Below are 21,099 nucleotides of genomic sequence, written 5' to 3'. Positions count from 1 at the left end.
GTCCTCGGTTTACCGGGACAACGAAGGCCAAGCGGGCGGTGTGTTTTTCACACAAGCCTCTTAACCAGTGGCTGACTCAGGCTGTTGGGCACCTACTGCACAACATGGGACCCCATCAGCGAGCAAAAAGCTATGATGCGTCATGTATGGTGAAATAGTCTTCATCCTTGATTAACATTAGAATAACATAGACAATCCAGATTAATAGTATAACCACACCATGATAAAAACACACAGGGAAGTTCAAGTTCAAGTTTGTTTATTATTTGTCACAACACACAATACAGAATACTTTATGATGAAATGCTTGTTTCTGTATGAGCCCCTGAGAGTGTGCTTCATACAGTAATAAGTAAGTAAGAAGTAAGTAAGTAAGTAAAGTCAATATACACATATATACAATACAGAGTAAAATGACTAACAGTGATGTACAATGCAGAGGTACAAAACCTACGGTGCAAATGAGGTATGAATGTGGTGCAAATCTCTTTAATAATAGATCAATTTAAAGTGTCTAAAGTGAGTGGTAAGGTGAGTGTTTGTTTAAAGTGAGTGTGTACGTGTGAATGAATGAATGATAGAGTTGTACCCTTTCTGATGACTTGTCCTTGGATAAAAGCGTCAGCTAAATGACTAAATGTAAATATAAATGAATGAATGTGGATGTGTGTGCAGTGAGTGTAGATGATGGGTATTGTCATTGAGCATCCTGATGGCCTGGGGGTAGAAGCTCCTTCTACAATACACCTTTAAAATGTTTATTTCACAGGCGGCCGGGTAGCGCAGCGGACTAAGCGTCTGTCTACCACCGCAGAGACACTGGTATAGAATCCAGCTGTCAGCGGTGCCTCCGGCTTGGGCGGTCGTCATACTGACACAATTGGCAGTGTCAGCGGGAGGCAAGCCGGTGGGTGGTAATCTGGTCATTGTAAACTCCTACAGGTCGGTCAGGGCGCCTGCACAGCGAGGAAGGGATCTGGGTGAGGTAGTGTGCCCTCCCACACGTTACACTCACCCAATGAGAGTCCTCGCTGCCAGGTGAAAAGAGGCTGCTGGCTGTCTCCTATGTATCGGAGGAAGCATGTGATAGACTTCAGGGCTCCCTAGACCGGCAAGTAGGGGGCAAATGCACGCAACGACCAGGAAGGGGAGGGGGGAATTGGCATAACGACTCAATTGGGATTGGAGGAAAATACAAGAAAAGAAAAAAGTGGATAATTTTTTTTTTATTTCACCTCATTGTCATGGTGTTTGAAAAGTAGATTACACCTTTAAAATGTGTATTTCACCTCATTGTCATGGTGTTTGAAAAGTAGATGACACCTTTAAAATGTTTATTTCACCTCATTGTCATGGTGTTTGAAAAGTAGATGACACCTTTAAAATGTTTATTTCACCTCATTGTCACAGTGTTTGAAAAGTAGATTACACCTTTAAAATGTTTATTTCACCTCATTGTCATGGTGTTTGAAAAGTAGATTACACCTTTAAAATGTTTATTTCACCTCATTGTCAAGGTGTTTGAAAAGTAGATAACACCTTTAAAATGTTTATTTCACCTCATTGTCATGGTGTTTGAAAAGTAGATTACACCTTTAAAATGTTTATTTCACCTCATTGTCATGGTGTTTGAAAAGTAGATTTATCATGGTGTTTGAAAAATGGATTTCTCATAGTGTTTGTAACTTAGATTTATCATGGTGTTTGAAAAGTAAACGATCATGGTGTTTGAAAAGTAAATAATCATGGTGTTTGAAAAGTAGATAATCATGGTGTTTGAAGGCCCTGGCCTAAACCATTGCTGCAGTGGTACATTTCTCAATGCTAAAGATATCAGTGAGGAATATAAATATTTGGGAAACAGCATTTTAAGTGGGTCTGGGTGGAAAAATAGTGAAACTATTCTATATTTTACAGGATATAAAACAGTTTAACAGTTAAAGTTAAAGTTAATTCAAGTGCCGTTGAGCTTATTCCTTTCTCTCCTCCCCTTCACTCCTCTCCTTCTCTCCTCCTGTCCTCTCCTTCTCTCCTACTGTCCTCTCCTCCTGTACTCTCCTTCTCTCCTCCTGTCCTCTCTCCTTCTCTCCTCCTGTCCTCTCTCCTTCTCTCCTCCTGTCCTGTACTCCTGTATTCTCCTTCTCTCCTCCTGTACTATACCCTCATGTCCTCTCCTCCTGTACTCCTCTCCTTCTCATGTTCTCTCCTCATGTCCTCTCCTCCTGTACTCTCCTCTCCTTCTCATGTTCTCTCCTCATGTCCTCTCCTCATGTCCTCTCCTCTCCTTCTCATGTCCTCTCCTTCTCTCCTCTCCTTCTCATGTTCTCTCCTCATGTCCTCTCCTTCTCTCTTCCTGTCCTCTCCTCCAGTACTCCTGTCCTCTCCTCTCCTTCTCTCCTGTCCTCTCCTTCTCTCCTGTGCTCTCCATCTCTCATCCTGTCCTCTCTATCTCTCCCTCTCTCTCTCTCTCTCTCTCACTCCCCCTCTCTATCTTCCCCATTCTCTCCATTAAATGTAAAGGTTTTGTAGATGCAGTACTGAATTCTGCCATCCGGACCAATGCAATTTGAAATATTATTATAGATTATGAGGCCTATAAATGACCTTATTATAGCCAACTTGCACATTATGGATCAGGCCAAATCTACTCTTTCCAATGGCAGAGTTCAATTTGGATTTAGTATCACCAGGCATGCATGAAGAACAGAGAATGAAATCTACTGTACAGTAGGTTTTGTATTCTTGCGACAGCTCCGCTATTTTTAAACTGATTTAAAATCGGATGGTTGCTAAATGTTCAAAATAGGGGAGACAACTGCGCTCCAATATATGCCAATAACGTTCAGTTTTGTGGTATATAATCCCGGTGCCGGACCGCAAATGACATCACGTCATAAATCAGTCTCTCTAGACTGTCTGACATAATTATAGATTTTGTTTTCAAACTTATTCAAGAGTAACCATGTCACAACAGCAGTCATAGTGTATATTTTCAGCAATACGTTTGTTTACCAATAGGTTAAGTGTTATTAGTGAGATTTTAGTTTTTGAAATGTGTTGTTTTGATGGCGGGGGTCCGCCATTTTGAAAAAGCGTCCGTCGCTGAATGATGACGATTGTATACAGTCATTTGGAGAGGAGGACATCCAGAGCTCTCAATGAGCGTTGGACATTTTTTAAACTACACTTCCCAACGGCCTCTAGCTGCCTTCAAACAAATGACTAGTGTATGAATTTTTTTAATTTAGCTTATTACTCGAGATTATATACCACAAAACTGAACGTTATTGGCATTGGAGCACAGTTAGTTTGTCTCCCCTATTTTGAACATTTGCCTTCAGTGATCTCCGTGTGTGTGTGTGTGTGTGTGTGGTGTGTGTGTGTGTGTGTGTGCATGTACTGTATGTCTTCAGTGATCTCCCTGTGTGTGTGCGCATATGCCTTCAGTGATCTCCCTGTGTGTGTGCGTGCGCGTATGCCTTCAGTGACGTCCATGTTTTCCCCTCAGGCTGTCCGTCACTGAGGAGCTGGGCGGGTCCTAACCCTGACCCCAGCGGGAGAGAGAGGCTGTCTGTCACTCAAGAGCTGGGCGGGTCCTAACCCTGACCCCAGCGGGAGAGAGAGGCTGTCTGTCACTCAGGAGCTGGGCGGGTCCTAACCCTGACCCCAGCGGGAGAGCGAGGCTGCCCGGCCCCATGTCTGCTCCTGCTCCAGCCAACCGGAGGTCTGCGTCAGGCTCACGCAGGTAGGCAACCAATCGGAAAAGCATGATTTCAGCCACGCCTCTTTCCTTTTGCATTTGCTCCTTGGTTTTCTTCAGAGAAACATCCCTCTCGCTTTAAGCCTCACTTCTGTCAGCGGTGTCTCCCCAGTCTCAGCGGTATCTCCCAAGTCTCCAGAGTCTCAACTAGGGGGTGGTCTGGAGGGGGCTGTGGTTCAACTAGGGGGGTGGTCTGGAGGGGGGTTGAGTCTCAACTAGGGGGTGGTCTGGAGGGGGCTGTGGTTCAACTAGGGGGGTGGTCTGGAGGGGGACTGAGTCTCAACTAGGGGGTGGTCTGGAGGGGGGCTGAGTCTCAACTAGGGGGTGGTCTGGAGGGGGGCTGAGTCTCAACTAGGGGGTGGTCTGGAGGGGGGCTGAGTCTCAACTAGGGGGTGGTCTGGAGGGGGACTGAGTCTCAACTAGGGTGTGGTCTGGAGGGGGCTGTGGTTCAACTAGGGGGGTGGTCTGGAGGGGGACTGAGTCTCAACTAGGGGGTGGTCTGGAGCGGGACTGAGTCTCAACTAGGGGGTGGTCTGGAGGGGGGCTGAGTCTCAACTAGGGGGTGGTCTGGAGGGGGGCTGAATCTCAACTAGGGGGTGGTCTGGAGGGGGACTGAGTCACAACTAGGGGGTGGTCTGGAGGGGGGCTGAGTCTCAACTAGGGGGTGGTCTGGAGGGGGGCTGAGTCTCAACTAGGGGGTGGTCTGCAGGGGGGCTGAGTCTCAACTAGGGGGTGGTCTGGAGGGGGACTGAGTCTCAACTAGGGGGTGGTCTGGAGGGGGGCTGAGTCTCAACTAGGGGGTGGTCTGGAGGGGGGCTGTGGCTCAACTAGGAGGTGGTCCTGAGAGGGGGCTGTGGCTCAACTAGGAGGTGGTCCTGAGAGGGGGCTGTGGCTCAACTAGGAGGTGGTCCTGAGAGGGGTCTGTGGCTCAACTAGGAGGTGGTCCTGAGAGGGGGCTGTGGCTCAACTAGGAGGTGGTCCTGAGAGGGGGCTGTGGCTCAACTAGTTTAGTTTAGTTTATTTAGGATCCCCATTAGTTGTTACCACAGTAACAACTACTCTTACTGGGGTCCTCTCAAAATAACATTGTACAAGTGTAACGGATATGTACCGCGATAGTGTGACCAGAGATGTGGCTGGCTCGGTAGCGGTACATGGAAGTAAAACTCACTCCCCAGAGGCATCCAAACTGAGCGCTTAGGGAGGAATTCCTCTCTTGGCGCAGCGGTTTGTGTTGCTTCCCCCCGTGCGGACGCCCGGGGTTCGACTCCCACTCAAGGCATGGTCGAAATAGTGGCAGGTTCAGTGTTGGACCGGCTACAGTGGTGCCGTGACCCGGATGCCTTGGGTGGTGTGAGTTTAGGGGGGGTGAGTGTAACGGATATGTACCGCGATAGTGTGACCAGAGATGTGGCTGGCTCGGTAGCGGTACATGGAAGTAAAACTCACTCCCCAGAGGCATCCAAACTGAGCGCTTAGGGAGGAATTCCTCTCTTGGCGCAGCGGTTTGTGTTGCTTCCCCCCGTGCGGACGCCCGGGGTTCGACTCCCACTCAAGGCATGGTCGAAATAGTGGCAGGTTCAGTGTTGGACCGGCTACACAAGCAACAACACCAAAACAAAGAATACTAATGACAGTAAAGATAGTAATTTGTCTGTCTACATGAATGAAGCTCCACAGAAGTGGAGAGGTCACAGAGGTCCCAACTCTCACCTACCACCACACAAATTCCCTAATTTGGATAAAAAAAAAAAGTATATCATAAAATGATTTCTTTCTGTAAAATCGCTGTTCTCAATTTATTTTTGAAACTTGTCTTACTGGGTAATATGTGTTAGATGTAATGGCAGTTTGTTCCAGTTTGACATAGCTCTATACATTACAGTTTTCTTTAATTAATTCGTTTTGGGTAGTGGAAGTGTGAATCTTTCCATAGCTGCATGTCTGGTATTATAAACATGTTGATCTTTTGTATGTATCATCTGTAAACATATAGGCACTCTCAAGGTACATATATTTCTACCAAAGAGGATGATGCTACAAGCCAGTCTGTCTTCCACCCTCCACCATGACAGCCTGGCATGCATCCCTTCCACACTGTCCCTCATTGGACAGTGAAGGGCCAGGCGGGCAGCTCTGTTCTGAGTCAGTTGGATCTTGTTAAGCTCTTGTTTTGAGGCACTAGACCAGACTGCTGGACGGTAGTCAAGGTGGGATAAGACTAGGGATTGTATTACCTGTACCATTGTCATTTCTGTTAAGAAATGGGCACACCTTCTAATGACTGAAATGCCTCTGCTCATTTTGGCAACCAGCTTATCGATGTGAGTGGACCATGAAAGTGTTTTGTCAAGTGTGACACCCAATAATTTGGCCTCCGTAACCTGCTCAATCATCACTCCTTGTAAAGATATGATTTAGCTTCTGGTCTATTTTTAAAGCATGCTTGGAGCCTCATAACAGACGCTTAGTTTTTGAGATTATTAAACGTATTATTTATTTCTCCCAAATGAAGGTTCCGAAAGTCCGTCTGTGGGCAGTCGGCCCGACATTAAACAGCAGTCTGTTATAATCACATTTACCATGTTAAGAATTTTATTAGCGAACGAATTTAGTTAGATTGGATTTTTTTTTTAATTAATTATATCAAGCGGAGAACTGAGAAATTCGGCACTACTGATGAATGATTACCGTTAATACGGCAGAGAGTGAGTGAGTGAGAGATTTTTTGTAGGTTTAGTTCCGTCTCAACCTGGCTTAAAGGTACAGTGAGTGCATGAATATTAAAGGAGTATGCACACTGTATGTTGTCATCACTTCCTATCACCTGTGACGTAACTAGGGATGTGCACAAGTTAGTTAGTTGGTGGGTGGTTTGAGCGAATAACCGGATATTCGGTGCGTGTCGACGTTCACAAAGACTAGAATAGATGACGGGTAAAAAGATCACGCCAGAGAGCTCATGCTCGTCAGCCTTGACATTGTGCCATGGTAGGTAGGACACGCATCCCACACTAGATTTCATTTTCTTGAACTTTGCTACATTGCTGCGCCAAGGAGGAATAACACGAAGTGTTTGGTGAGGGGATCAGTCCTTGGCAGTGTTCGGCGAGGGGGTGTTCGGTGAGGCCTTGGCAGTGTTCGGTGAAGGGTTGAGTCCTTGGCAGTGTTCAGTGATGGGGTTGAGTCCTTGGCAGTGTTTGGTGAGGGGATCAGTCCTTGGCAGTGTTCGGCGAGGGGGTGTTCGGTGAGGCCTTGGCAGTGTTCGGTGAAGGGTTGAGTCCTTGGCAGTGTTCAGTGATGGGGTTGAGTCCTTGGCAGTGTTTGGTGAGGGGATCAGTCCTTGGCAGTGTTCGGCGAGGGGGTGTTCGGTGAGGCCTTGGCAGTGTTCGGTGAAGGGTTGAGTCCTTGGCAGTGTTCAGTGATGGGGTTGAGTCCTTGGCAGTGTTCGGTGAGGGGTTGAGTCCTTGGCAGTTTTCGGTGAGGGGGTGTTCGGTGAGTCCTTGGCAGTGTTCGGTGAGGGGATGAGTCCTTGGCAGTGTTCGTGAGGGGAGGAGTCCTGGTCATTACAATAGTGACTCCTGGTCGGTCTGGTGATCGGGAGGTGGGGGAGATAGTGTGAACCTCCCCCACGCGTTACGTTCTCCCAGTGAAACTCCTAGCAGCAGGTGAAAGGAAGCAGCTGGTGACTCCAGATGTATCTGAGGTCTACACCCTCCCCAGACCAATGGTAGGGTGGTCTACACCCTCCCCAGACCAATGGTAGGGTGGTCTACACCCTCCCCAGACCAACGGTAGGGTGGTCTACATTCTCCCCAGACCAATGGTAGGGTGGTCTACACCCTCCCCAGACCAATGGTAGGGTGGTCTACACCCTCCCCAGACCAACGGTAGGGTGGTCTACATTCTCCCCAGACCAATGGTAGGGTAGTCTACACCCTCTCCAGACGAACAGTAGGGTAGTCTACACCCTCCCCAGACCGACAGTAGGGTACTCTACACCCTCCCCAGACCGACAGTAGGGTACTCTACACCCTCCCCAGACAGACAGTAGGGTAGTCTACACCCTCCCCAGACCGACAGTAAGGTAGTCTACACCCTCCCCAGACCGACAGGGGGCATGTGGTAGTCTACACCCTCTCCAGACCAATGGTAGGGTAGTCTACACCCTCCCCAGACTGACAGTAGGGTAGTCTAGACCAGGGGTCAGCAACCTTTTTGACATAGAGTGCCTGTTTGAAATATAGTTGTAACTAGTGTGCCTCAACAATATTCCATGCATCATAATTTTTTTTTCTCATAATCAGGTATTTTTAATGATAATTTTTACATTATTACATCATTATTGTTATTGTTATTATTAACAATATTATTATGATGGTTGTATCAACCCTAAATCTGAGTTGGGGGGGGGGGGGGGGTGCAATGCAGACAAACAGCTGCATACACTGCGACCATTTCACTCACATTTGCCCATTCATTTTTGGACACATCACACACCATCGGTGTGTGTACTGTACGTGTGCTGTCATAGCTCCACCTACAGGCCTAATGGAGAACACCAGGAGAACACCAGGATGTGAATGGAGGGTGAATGTGAGGTATATCATGTAAATAAGTTTTGATTGATCGCAAGACTACACTGTCAAAAAAAAAATAATAAGTTACCAGAACTTAAAAATATTGAGTTCAGTTACTGTGCATTAAGTTAACATAAAAATAAGTACACAACCACATTATTTCAACCTAATAAAACTATGTTTATTGTCATTGTTTTAAGAACACAAGTTGACTTGGTAATACTCACATTTTGAGTAAAAAATTTGCTTTTAACATGTGCAATGTTCAATGAAATAGAAAAATGGTGCTAACTAACTAGCTACCGTCCCGGGAGCTCACGTTGATACCTGGATGGTGCTAACTAACTACCGTAGCTACCGTCCCGGGAGCTCACGTTGATACCTACTAACTGGCTACCGTTCTGTGATTTGTTTACTTCGAGGTTGAAGAAAGTGCACTTTTAGGTTGAAAGAACGGCCCTAATCTCAACGTGTTTCAATATAAGCGTTATGTATGGTGATAACGAGTATATTGTTAGCTCCGACCATCCCTAATAAGTAATAACTTCCTGTTGTCTCTGATTGGTCAGGTTCGACTACTGCAGGTTGATTGAGCTAGACTACGTCCCCATGGAGACCGGCTACATGGTCTCTATGCGTCCGACTAAAGGGTACGCAGCCTCCAAGTCTCCGACTAAAGGATACACGTCCACCAAGTCTCCGGAGCGCCGGACAAACTCGCCCTCCACACCTCGTCCTCGGTCTGTTTTCACATCAGTTCACATTTTCTCCCCCGTTAATGTTCTCCAGCATGGGTTGGGTTTGAATGTTGAGACTGTGGCCCTTCATATACTTTACCACAACGTTTCCTCATCATGTGTCATTGTGGAAAATGTCTGGCCATGATATTCATGGCATGTTAACCAGTTATTATAAAACATCACAAACTGATCCGTCTCATTTTAAGTTGCACTTTTTTTTGTGTTAGTGGTCACTGCAAGTTGTCCTCAATTTATTTCCTTTGGGGAAACGTGTGTTACTTACCTTCATTTCCGAGTTGTCCTGCATCGCACTTCTCAGGAATCCCATCTTTTGACTAATCTCTCACCATGTCAATAATATGTAACAAGAGTGTCACCGCCAACCCATAACCTCTTGGTGTCAGTTTCACTCTGTGTTGGGAGAGAATTCAGATGAATTCAACACAGTTGTGTTTTCCTCGTGGCCTTTGTGTTTGTCTCGTGTGTCTCTCTGGGCTCTCCCAGCATACTCGTGTCTCTGGGCTCTCCCAGCATGCTCGTGTCTCTGGTCTCTCCCAGCATGCTCGTGTCTCGTGTGTCTCTGGTCTCTCCCAGCATGCCCGTGTCTCCTGTGTCTCTGGTCTCTCCCAGCATCATGCTCGTGTCTCGTGTGTCTCTGGTCTCTCCCAGCATGCTCGTGTCTCGTGTGTCTCTGGTCTCTCCCAGCATCATGCTCGTGTCTCCTGTGTCTCTGGTCTCTCCCAGCATGCTTGTGTCTTGTGTGTCTCTGGTCTCTCCCAGCATCATGCTCGTGGCCCTGATTGGAGCTCTTGTTTGTGTGTTTTTCTTTTTTTTCTTTTTTTTTTTACTTTGTTTTGAACAAAGGTCAAGTTTTGTTCTGCAACTCATGGAATTCTACAGTCAATGTAGTGCAATTGTTTCTAGTACAACACTGTGGTTGCTACTGATGACATGTTAACATAGCCCCTCCCACTTTGGAACAGACGGCCTGCGGCCCCGCCCAGTGGCAGAGATCTCCATGGCAACACCTCTCTCAGCAGTGGTAGCAACAACTCGAGCTCCTGCAGGGGAAGCGACTGCAGCCCGACCAAGGGGTAAGAACTGACTCCAGATCTGTCTCCACACACTGTTGTATCCCAGGACAGGTGTCTGGCAGAACCAATCACAGTTATCTTGCCAACAATAGAAAGCATTCGCAAATCTTTGGTGAACGTTTCATATTTTTACATCAGTGTGTTTTCCTTCCCGGTCGTTAATTTATCAAGTTAAGAAGTCAGCTGTGCTTCACCGCAGTTAATAACGAGTAACCTTTGACCGCTGTGCTCTTTAACTCAATCAGCGCCAGACCCGAGGAAAGTCAGGTTAACTCGCCAACCGTTCAGCGCCAGACCCGAGTATAGTCGGGTTTTCGTCATTATTTCTTTTATTCAATATCTTTATGTCTTTATTGACCTGGCGTGGCTCAAACACCTCTGTCAGGGAGTGTCTCACTCATGTCTCGTGTGTCTCAGGCGACATCAGAAGTACACGTCATGTACCGACAACCATGGCATCCGCCCGCCGCCCCCGGAGCAGTACCTCACGCCGCTGCAGCAGAAGGAGCTGTGTATCCGACACCTGCGGGCGCGGCTAAGGGAGACCGTGGACAGCCTGCAGGACAGGTAGGATACTGCGCTTTAATTGGTTTTACGAAGACGGAAGGCAACTTTCCTGTCCTTGTCCGTTTTGTTTATTTTTTTCCTAAGCAGGTTTTGGCTATAGATTATTTTCCCCATATCGATCATAATAATAATAATAAACTTTACTTGTATAGCACCTTTCATACAAGAATTGCAGCTCAAAGTGCTTCACAGCAGCAAAAAGACAAAATGAGCACATAAAGTGCAGACATATAAAATCACAAAAAAAATTTAAAAAGATTTGTAACTTTTATTTATAGCATTTTCAGCTTTTTCTGAAGGACCGATAGAGGGAGAGAGGGAGAACGGGAGGAGAGGCAGGGAAGACATGCGGCAAATGGTCGCCGGGACTGGGAAACGAACCCGGGACGACCGCTTCGCGACTCAGCGCGCTATGTGGTGTGCTACTGGAGCGCCCCAATCACATTGTTTTTCACATAAAGATCTAACATCTCAACAGGCCACCTTGTTTATGGTTAGATTCTATTGCAGTTTTAAAATGGACAATAATAAAAAGAGTAAAATAGTGGAGAATTATCCTACGTCATCCCTACAGAGAAATTATTATTATCGTTATTATAGAGACATTCATTTTGCAAGTATTATTTATTTTCTGGTGGCGCCTAGTGGTCACTCACTGGAACGTGCGTCTGAGACTGTGGACAGGTGAGCTGCCTCAGCGCCGGTGCGACGCACTATTTAAGCGACACTCATGGCCATAGGCCTGTAAGGAGAAATGCCCCGTGGCCGATCTAACTGGCTAACGGTACGTTGCATTGTATGCACTGATTATGTTAGTAATTTATCATTTATATATGCATAGCACATGTGGCTTATGAATGCCTTTTTCTTTCCCATTTGTATAGGTAAATAATCTGCTACTGCTAATGACTACTGACCGTTAACTGACTGTTAACTGACCGTGAATACTAACTAATGACTAGCTACCTGCTGTCTAATTGACCACCCGGTGGCTATTTGCTAGTGGCATTGGAGTGCTTGAGTGTTTGGATATGATATCCTAAATAAATAACATTCAAGCAGAAGTCGGAATTGTTTCCTTTGGTCCGTATTACAACAGTTGATCGCCTGCACCCTTCCAAAGGGGAGGTCTAGCTGACACATTGACGGTGATATTTGGACAAATAGAAATAGACAGAGTAAAATGATGCAATAATGCAGTGCAATACAATAGTTCTGAATGACTGTTTAACAGTTAAAACCTTCTTTACCTTCCCTGTTTTATATCCACAGTTTAGAACCTGACAGTCTTCCTTCCTAGTTTCACTCATTTAATATTTTAGTTTTTATAAAGATAATATTACATTTACTATTTTAGTTTTTATAAAGATAATATTACAATGGGCAACAGTCCAGGGCCCTCATTTATCAATGCTGCGTACGCACAGATATGTGCGTAAACCTTGCGTACGATAATTTATTTATTTTATTATGTTTTTGGTCGATTTTTTTTATTTGTTTGTACTACTGGGCTGTCCGATAGAGGGAGAGAGAGAGGAGGAACGGGAGACAGAGCAGGGGGAGGACATTCTGCAAAGGACGCCGGGTCCGGGAATCGAACCCGGGTCGGCCGCTTCGCGACACAGCACGTTACATGGGTCACCACTTGGGTGCCCGCGTACGATAATTTCTAAGCAAAGTGTGGGATTTATCAATTTGAACGTGTGCTTGACATTGTGCGTATATCTATGCACCGCTCAGACCGTGCGGACATGTCACCAAGCGGTAGGAAGACTACAGACGGACGGAATAAGCTTTCATGCATTAGAGTTCCAACAATGACGTGTTCGGTATGACATGTAATTCATTATAGTTATTTGTAAAATAGCGACATTTGTGTAATTATTGTCAAACCCTATAAATAGCATTTGGAATAGATCTTTCCGAATTAATTCAGCCTGGTTTATAGCGTTATAGGAATACTTCTCGTGGGGGGCTGTTTTCAGAGAGTCAGTGTATTTGCCGAGAGAGAACATAATATTAAGTAGAGTCCACTACCCGAGACATTCGCCTATTTGGGACCCAAATTGGAGCGTGGAACAAAACCCAGTGTTGGATGTCGTAATTTCCCCAATCCCCAACTACATACAATATCAATAATAACAGCAGGCCGAGGCCAAGAGAGGATTTTATGCCAGGTTACCCAACATCATCGGAGCAATAGACTGTACCTGTGTAGCTTTCAAAGCTCCATCAATAAACAAATCCAGTTATGTGAATAGAACGGGATTCCACTCGGTCAATGTACAGATAATCTGTGATGCGCATTTGGCTGATAATGTCGTTGCCGGTGGCCGGGAGGAACACGTCTCATTGAGGCCTAAATTGTATTTAATTCAATTGTAATGTTATTACTGGGGTTTATACAATTACAATGGCATGCAAATTTCTCGTTCTGATTGGCTGAAACAGTCAAGTTAGACGTTGTTATTTATCATAACACACGCTCGTGATCCCAGAACCCGCCCACAACCGAATTACAATCACTCCGCCGTTCGTGGTTTTAGGAATGAAACCAAGATGGCGGACAATAATCTTTATGAATGGATGTATTGATAGCGTCATAACGACTCATTCAAAAACGATTCTGTCACGTGGAATGTGTTAGTTGCTTACACAATGTTGGATTATGTAATTGGTTGGTCATGACTGATTGTTAAACAAAATATAAATCGCGCGAAGTGTGTTGTTAGATGCCATTTGTCAAAAGGACACTCATTTCACTGTTAATAACATTTTTAATCAATCAATCAATCCAATAACACACGCTCACTTCACTGTTAGACGGCATGCTTTGAAGCCTTTTTTTTTTTGAACAAATGTTTTTTATTTCTCTTTTTTTACATGAAACAAGACAAACAATACAGTAACAGTAATAATCAACAATAACTCACAGGACAATAACAGAAATAATAATAACAATAATGACAGTCCGGTAATTAAATCAGAATGAAAATAGACTAAAAGACATAAAAATAATAAATACAATACCATGGACACTCGCTTGCTCTCCCCCCTCAGGACCCCAACGTGGGCTATACATCCACTACTTCATTCAACACCAGAAAACTCCAAATTTATATGCGTTACTTTATCTTATCCACCACAGCTACCCAGACTGCGATGCTGGCTTCATTAACACCTAAAATCCATGCAGTAGATATCTCTAGATAAATCACATCGAGATAGGTGAGAATCCATACCTTCGGGCACATTTTATCCGGTTGAATCCAGCGTGACGCTATCAACTTTTTGGCAGCTGTAAGACCCGCCAAAATGAGTCTCTTTACATGTACAGAGGTTGATAACTGAGAAACATCATTCAACAACAGTACAGAAGGCAGTGTCGGTATGGTCAAAGATAAAATCTCTGATAATTGAGTGGTAACATTTTCCCAAAAGGTCTCAACAGGAGGGCATTCCCAATACATATGCATATATGTACCAATAGCACCGTTTGAACACAAGGAGCATCGAGAGTCAGGTCTGAGACCCATTAGGTTCAATCGTCTAGGGGTCAGATAAGTCCTATGAACAAAGTTAAGATTAATCTGTTGGTGATTTGGGTTGCGTGATGATAGCCGAACATTTTCCCAGACTGCATCCCAATCAAAATCTACCTCCAGCTCTGGGATATCCTTCCTCCAAACCGTGTCTAGGGGAAGGACCTTATATGAGGACGTAAGTAAGTGGCGATAAAAGTCAGAGACGAAGCCTCTCGACGTCTCCTTGTCATAAAATTATTTGTGAAACCTGTGGTGCTCAAGTGGAGCATCCCATGGGACGCCGTGAGCCTTCAGAGCTGCTCTTATTTGTAAATAGAAGAAAAAGGAGGAACTGGGGAGGTCAAATTTGTTGGATATATCTTAAACAGCGGAGACCAGAGTCATCGAAGATATCCCCCAATGTGTGTATGCCTTTCTTTTCCCAACCAGGGTATCTGATAGGTTGTTGTCCAATAAGGAGTAAATTGTTATTAAATAGGGGAGAATGCATGTGCCATTTATGGTGGTTAGTACAAATTTTCTGTGTGTCACGCCAAATCCGGATCATATGTGTAATAAGAGGGCCAAATCTTAAGTTGCATTGCTTAATTGATATGTTGGTGTACACTATATCCTGCAGTCTATGTGGGGCCACTATCTTCTCCTCCAATGGTCTCCAGGATACCGCTGCTTGAGAATCAAACCAGGTGATCAGTGGTCTTAAAGAGAACGCTTGAAAGTAATATTTGAAGTCTGGAAAGGCTAAACCCCCATCGGTTTTATTTCTCTGTGCAGTGGATCTTTTTAATCGTGGGCGTTTGTTGTTCCAAATGAATTTATATGCAGCAGAGTGCAGTTTTTGCCAGTAACCAGCAGGGGGGGTAACGGCAACATGGAGCTGATGAGGTTAATTCTGGGAAAAACATTCATCTTAACTATTGACGCTCGGGCCTGTAATGAGTTTTTTAATTTTGACCACCTGCTGAAGTCATCTGTGATCCTGTCTCGCAAGCCGGAGTAATTATACTTCACCGTCTGGCCTATAGTGGGGAATATTTCAACTCCAAGACATTTAAAGTGTTCTACCATGAGTATATTTGCTGGGAGGATGGTAGCCTTCGCAGTCACATTGAGTGGAAGGAAGGCCGATTTTGGCCAGTTGATCTTAAATCCCGATAGACTGCCAAAATCATCTATTACTTTGAGAAGATGAGGTAGGGAGGTGGCAGGGTTCTGCATGAACAAGAGTACATCATCTGCATCTGATGTGATGCTGTGTGCCCTTAATTGAGATCGGTGATATGGTCTGAGATTGTCTTATGTACTGAGCTAAAGGTTCGAGGGATAGAGCAAATAGTCCGGGACTAAGAGGACAACCCTGTCTGGACGAGCGCGATACAGGGAAGAGTGGCGAGCAGAGTTTACCTGTTAAAATCATGGCCGATGGACCTGTATATTGCACTTTGATCATATGGATGAACCCTTCACCTAACCCCATCCTTCTAAGTACTGCCCATAAATAAGACCACTTCAATCTGTCAAAGGCCTTCATCGCATCTAAGGATATGACAGCCGTAGGGGTCGCGGCATCCTTGCTGGCATCTATCGCATGCAGTAACCGTCTAATATAATCCGTGATCAGGCGGCCTCTTATGAAGCCTGTCTGATCAGGGTGAACTAGAGATGTCATATGCTTTTGAAGTCGGATGGCTAGCACCTTAGCGTACAGCTTGAGATCGGTTCCGAGTAGGCTTAAGGGTCTATAGCTACCGCATTCGGTGGGGTCCTTATCTTTCTTAAGTAGGACAGATATGAGTGCCATATTGACATCCCTGGAAAAGTTTCCCTCTTTGATTGAGTGTAAAATCATATCAAGTAATGGGGGTCCAAGTACATCCCAGAATGAGAGGTACAGTTCGGGCGGAATACCGTCCCAGCCAGGGGCCTTACCACTTTGCATGTCAGCAATCGCCTCCCTAAGTTCCTCTAGTGTAATAGGTGCATCTAACCGTTTAGCATCATCCTCAGAGTTGTGGTAAGTTAATTTGATCAAGAAATTCCTCTAGCTTATTATGATCGAAGATCACTTCTGACTCGTACAGATTGGAATAAAATGAACGAAAAGTCTCGTTGATTTTTTTGGGGTCGGTGGTAACCTTCCCCTGTTGGTCCTTGATGGCAGGGATATCCGCAAATTGTTCACTGGCCCGTATCTTCATAGCTAGTAGGTGACTAGGTTTAGAGCCATGAAAGTAATAATGTTGTCTTGTTCTGTGCATTTGAAATTCAGATTGTTGTCTTAAAATGGAGTTAATCTCCTTTTTCAAAATTTTCATTTGAAACTCCAGTCGACCAGAGTAGTTGCGCTGCAAAGAGGAGAACAATGTGGAGTGAAGCCCTTCCAGTTCTACCAATTTGGAGAGACGTTCCTTGCGGAGGTTAGAGGCAAAGAGAGTAGTGTTACTCCTGATAAAACCCTTAACCGAGTTCCATAAAATTCTGGGGTCTTGTACCGATCCAGCATTAAACTGCAGGAATTCAATGAGTTTTTCTTTAAATTGCAGGTTGAATTCCTTGTTCTTCAGCAGTGTCGAGTTAAAGCGCTATCTAGGGGCCCGTGATGTCATTCTACTGAGTGAACCCTTTAGAAGTAAATATTTGTGGTCTGACAATGCAGTGGGCCCCAATTCAACGTCAAAGCTATCAAATAGTCTAGGGGACGCAAAAACATAATCTATTCTAGAAAAGGTTTTGTGTCTTGCTGAGAAAAAGGAAAAATCTCATGCTTTGAAGCCTTGTTGTTTCGAACTGGTTATGCTTTGGCCCTCTTTCGAAATTGGTTATGCTTAGAGTTTATCTTTAGAGCAGGGCGATAGACCACCAGCCCTGATTCCAAACTAAGCATAACCGACTTCGAAAGAGGGCCAAAGCATAACCAGTTCGAAACAAGGCAGACATTAATACAATTTTCAATCAATCAATCAATCATTCCAATAACACGCTCACTTCATTCTTAGATGGCATGCTTTGAAACGGCGCACCTCCGAGCTGCTTCTATAGAAAGTAGGTTCAAAAAAAAATAAAAAGAGAAGTTGCCTCCCTATATGGAAAAAGTAAGCTCACACACAAAATCCAAACTCAACGACCGAGAAAAGGAATAGGCTGAAGCACGTGCTTATTTTTGCCTATCCTTTACAATTCTTAAAAACAAAATATACTTTAATATAAGAAAGAAAAACTTTAAATATGCTGCAAGATATAATTCTCTGATTTAAATTTTTTCTGAAAAAAAATATATATATATTGACACCTGCCCCCCTTCTATCTCTCCCCCCCCCCCCCCCCCCCCCACTCCCTGCCTCCCCCCCCCCGCCTCCCAGGGACACGGAGATCGATGAGCTGCGTGGTCAGCTGTCCAGGATGCAGGACGACTGGGTGGAGGAGGAGTGCCACCGGGTGGAGGCCCAGCTGGCCCTGAAGGAGGCCCGGCGGGAGATCCAGCAGCTGAAGGACGCCGTGGACACCGTGTGCGCCAGCCTCGGCGAGGGGGGGGCAGGCAGCGGGGACGCGGGGCTCCAGAAGTACTTCCAGGACATCAACCTCCAGAACCACAAGCTGGAGAACCTGCTGCGCAGCATGGAGCTGGCCCAGACCGGCCTGGTCCGGGAGGGGGAGGCTCTGCTGGGCTGCCGGGGCCGAGTCGGGGGCTCGGCGCCCGCGTCCGTGTCGGGCGAGAGTCCCGCGGGTCCCAGGCCTGTGACGGCGGGACGGGGGTCCTGCTCCTGTGACGGCTCCCCGGCCCGCTCGCTGACCCGCAGCTCCACCTACATCAAGCTGAGTGACCCGGCGCTGGCGGACCGGAACGGGAACGGGCCGGAGTTCCCCTGCCCGTCGGGGGAGGGCACCCAGGACAGCGGCTTCGTGTGCTGCGGGGACAGCGGCCTGCCCAGCCGCGCTGACCTCCTGCTGGAGGCGGCCTTCCTGTCCGAGGAGACGGCCTCTCTGCTCAGCTCCTACGCCCAGAGCCTCCCCTACACCCTGCCCCACACCCTGCCCACCTCTCTGCCGCACTCCCTGCCCACCTCCCTGCCCCACGCCTACTCCCACACCCTGCCCCACACCCTGCCCCACTCCTCCACCTCTGAGAAGATGCTCCACTGTGCCCTGGGCGGAGCCGGCAGTGTGAGCCACCCCTGCCTGTCCCACCACCACCTCTACCTGCACCACCTGCGCGAGCAAGGCATCCAGACTGAGAGCTGTCCGGTCCCCACGGCGGCAGGAGGACACCCCGCCGACCTGGACACCATCGCCGAGCAACGCACCTTCCGCTCGCAGGCCTGCAGCCCCACCTCCACCTGGATGTCGGACGAGGAGGAGCTGGGGGAGCTGGACTCCATCGCCACCACAACTTCGCTAACCACGGCGACACTCATGACGACCGCCACGGAGCCGATCCCCGTCTCCAGAACGCCCCTGGTCCGGCCCTTACCGCGCTCTGCCACCATGTCTTGCTCCATGGAGTTTCCTCTGTGTGAGGAGGAGAGGGAGGGGTGGGGAGAGAATCGGGAGAACGAGGAGAGGGAAGAGGAGGAGGAGGGGGAGGTGAGCACCGTGGGAGGTGGTGAGGGGGAGAGGAGGAGGAGGAGGGGGAGAGGAGGGGAAGAGGATGCAACTCCAGAGGAGCTAGCAGCTGGAATGCAGGGGGAGGCTGGGCTGGGAGGACCTACCGGAGAGAGGAGTCGAGCAGATAACCTGGAGAGCCCTGGTGCAGAGGATGGGCTGCAGGAGAGGCAGGGGGAGGTAGGGCTGCAGGAGAGGCAGGGGGAGGTAGGGCTGCAGGAGAGGCAGGGGGAGGTAGAGCTGCAGGAGAGGCATGGGGAGGTAGGGCCGCAGGGGGAGGTAGAGCTGGAGAGGCGGGGGGAGGTAGGGCTGCAGGGGGAGGTAGAGCTGCAGGAGAGGCAGGGGGAGGTAGAGCTGCAGGGGGAGGTAGGGCTGCAGGAGAGGCATGGGGAGGTAGAGCTGCAGGGGGAGGTAGGGCTGCAGGAGAGGCAGGGGGAGGTAGGGCTGCAGGAGAGGCAGAGGGAGGTAGAGCTGCAGGAGAGGCAGGGGGAGGTAGGGCTGCAGGAGAGGCAGGGGGAGGTAGAGCTGCAGGAGAGGCAGGGGGAGGTAGGGCTGCAGGAGAGGCAGGGGGAGGTAGGGCTGCAGGGGGAGGTAAAGCTAGAGGAGAGGCAGGTTGAGGCAGCACAGTTACCACCAGGTATGGAACAGGCTCAGCCTCATACCTCGCAGCCAAGAAGATCCACGTCCCAAGAGGAGATGGCTGGGGTCACCGTAGTGACGGAGGACGTTGATGATGATGATGATGATGATGTAGGACAGGGGGCGGTGGGCAGTGCAGAGGAGGAGGAAGCTCCCGTCCAGAAGAGCTACTGGAGCCGCCACTTCCTGGTGGACCTCCTGGCGGTGGCGGTCCCGGTGGTCCCCACGGTGGCATGGCTGTGCCGAGGCCCGGTGCGTACCGGACAGCCCATGTACCACATCGGTATGCTGCTGCGCGGCTGCTGCACGGTGGCCCTGCACTCCCTGCGGCGGGGGGGCGGGCTCAGGCACTACCCCGCGGGGGGGGGGGACCTCGGGGGGACGCAGATATGAGAGGATCCCCCCCCGTCCCTGCGCCGCCGGAGTGCATGGAGGAGCTCTGTCCGGGCCTTCCTGGTGACCTTTGACCTCTGCGGTCCTGGAGCCTCTTCTGGAGGAGATGGGATAGGAGAGAGTTGGCCCTCCTCCCTTTCTCAGAATACAGGATTAAGATTAGTTGATGGCAATTTGAGGAGGGAACGTACATCTCGCTTTGACTTTGACTTGAGATATTGTGTTAGCCTTGTGTTAGCCTGGTGTTAGCCTGGTGTTAGCCCTGTGTTAGCCCTGTGTTAGCCTGGTTTTAGCCTGGTGTTAGCCCTGTGTTATACCTGTGTTAGCCTTGTGTTAGCCCTGGTGTTAGCCCTGTGTTAGCCCTGTGTTAGCCCTGTGTTAGCCTGGTGTTAGCCCTGTGTTAGCCCTGTGTTAGCCTGGTGTTATACCTGTGTTAGCCTGGTGTTAGCCTTGTGTTAGCCCTGTGTTAGCCTTGTGTTAGCCTTGTGGCTAACTATTGGCGCTTTTCCATTACATGGTACCAGCTCGACTCTACTCGCCTGTTTTGGTTTTCCTTTTAGGCAAAAGTTGTGGATAGTACCTGGTACTTTTTTGGTATCACCTCCGTCGCAGTTCCAGTCGAGGCGATGCCAAAATGTTTGCAAAACACTGCAGACCACTGATTGGTCAGAAAGAATAGTCTCTTGTAACACATCAGCACCATCACACTCATCAACGCGCTCATGTGAAAGTCGTATTAGAAATGGATACATTTAGTCATCTATACACAAACACTAACTCTAACCCATCTAAATGGTGGCCAGACTCTACACTATTCTACATGATGGTGGCCTAATAGGCAATAATAACGGACATTAAATACTTAACCTGCAAACATAAGACACAATATTGAGTTATGGATTAACTAAGAGATTCACTCTGGAAGAAATGCTTTTAATGCATGTTATATCAACAACAATATGAGGTTCAGTGGAAGATTTATGAATGAAAAGGAGAAACGGTCTGTTTCCACAGTAAATCATCTGTTATTTGATGGTTATTTATTTGTGCTTTAGAACAAAACCACCATGAAACAATATGAATATAACCTTTTATTTATTTTTCCTGCTTTGTTCTCTACTGCCTCTCTCTCGCTCTTTCCCCCCTCGTCTTTTTCAAATGAGTCAGGAAGTTGAGTGGAGC

The 21,099-nt window shown here is 47.4% G+C and overlaps 1 protein-coding gene across 1 annotated transcript; it reads left to right on the top strand.

Moving 5' to 3' along the window:
* Nucleotides 1-3,695: 3,695 nt before the first annotated feature.
* On the top strand, nt 3,696-19,917 carry snphb (syntaphilin b; the record flags this gene model as incomplete). The annotated part of the gene is made up of 5 exons (XM_084333357.1): nt 3,696-3,745; nt 8,910-9,026; nt 10,064-10,174; nt 10,592-10,741; nt 17,646-19,917. The coding sequence occupies 5 exons, from the start codon at nt 3,696-3,698 to the stop codon at nt 19,915-19,917; spliced, it is 2,700 nt and encodes an 899-aa protein (XP_084189483.1).
* Between the last annotated feature and the right edge of the window lie 1,182 nt (nt 19,918-21,099).

Source organism: Notolepis coatsorum (assembly GCF_963971535.1).
Source record: "Notolepis coatsorum genome assembly, chromosome: 17".
Taxonomy (NCBI): domain Eukaryota; kingdom Metazoa; phylum Chordata; class Actinopteri; order Aulopiformes; family Paralepididae; genus Notolepis; species Notolepis coatsorum.
Note: the sequence above shows the minus strand (reverse complement) of the source record. Positions and strands in the feature narration are given on the sequence as shown.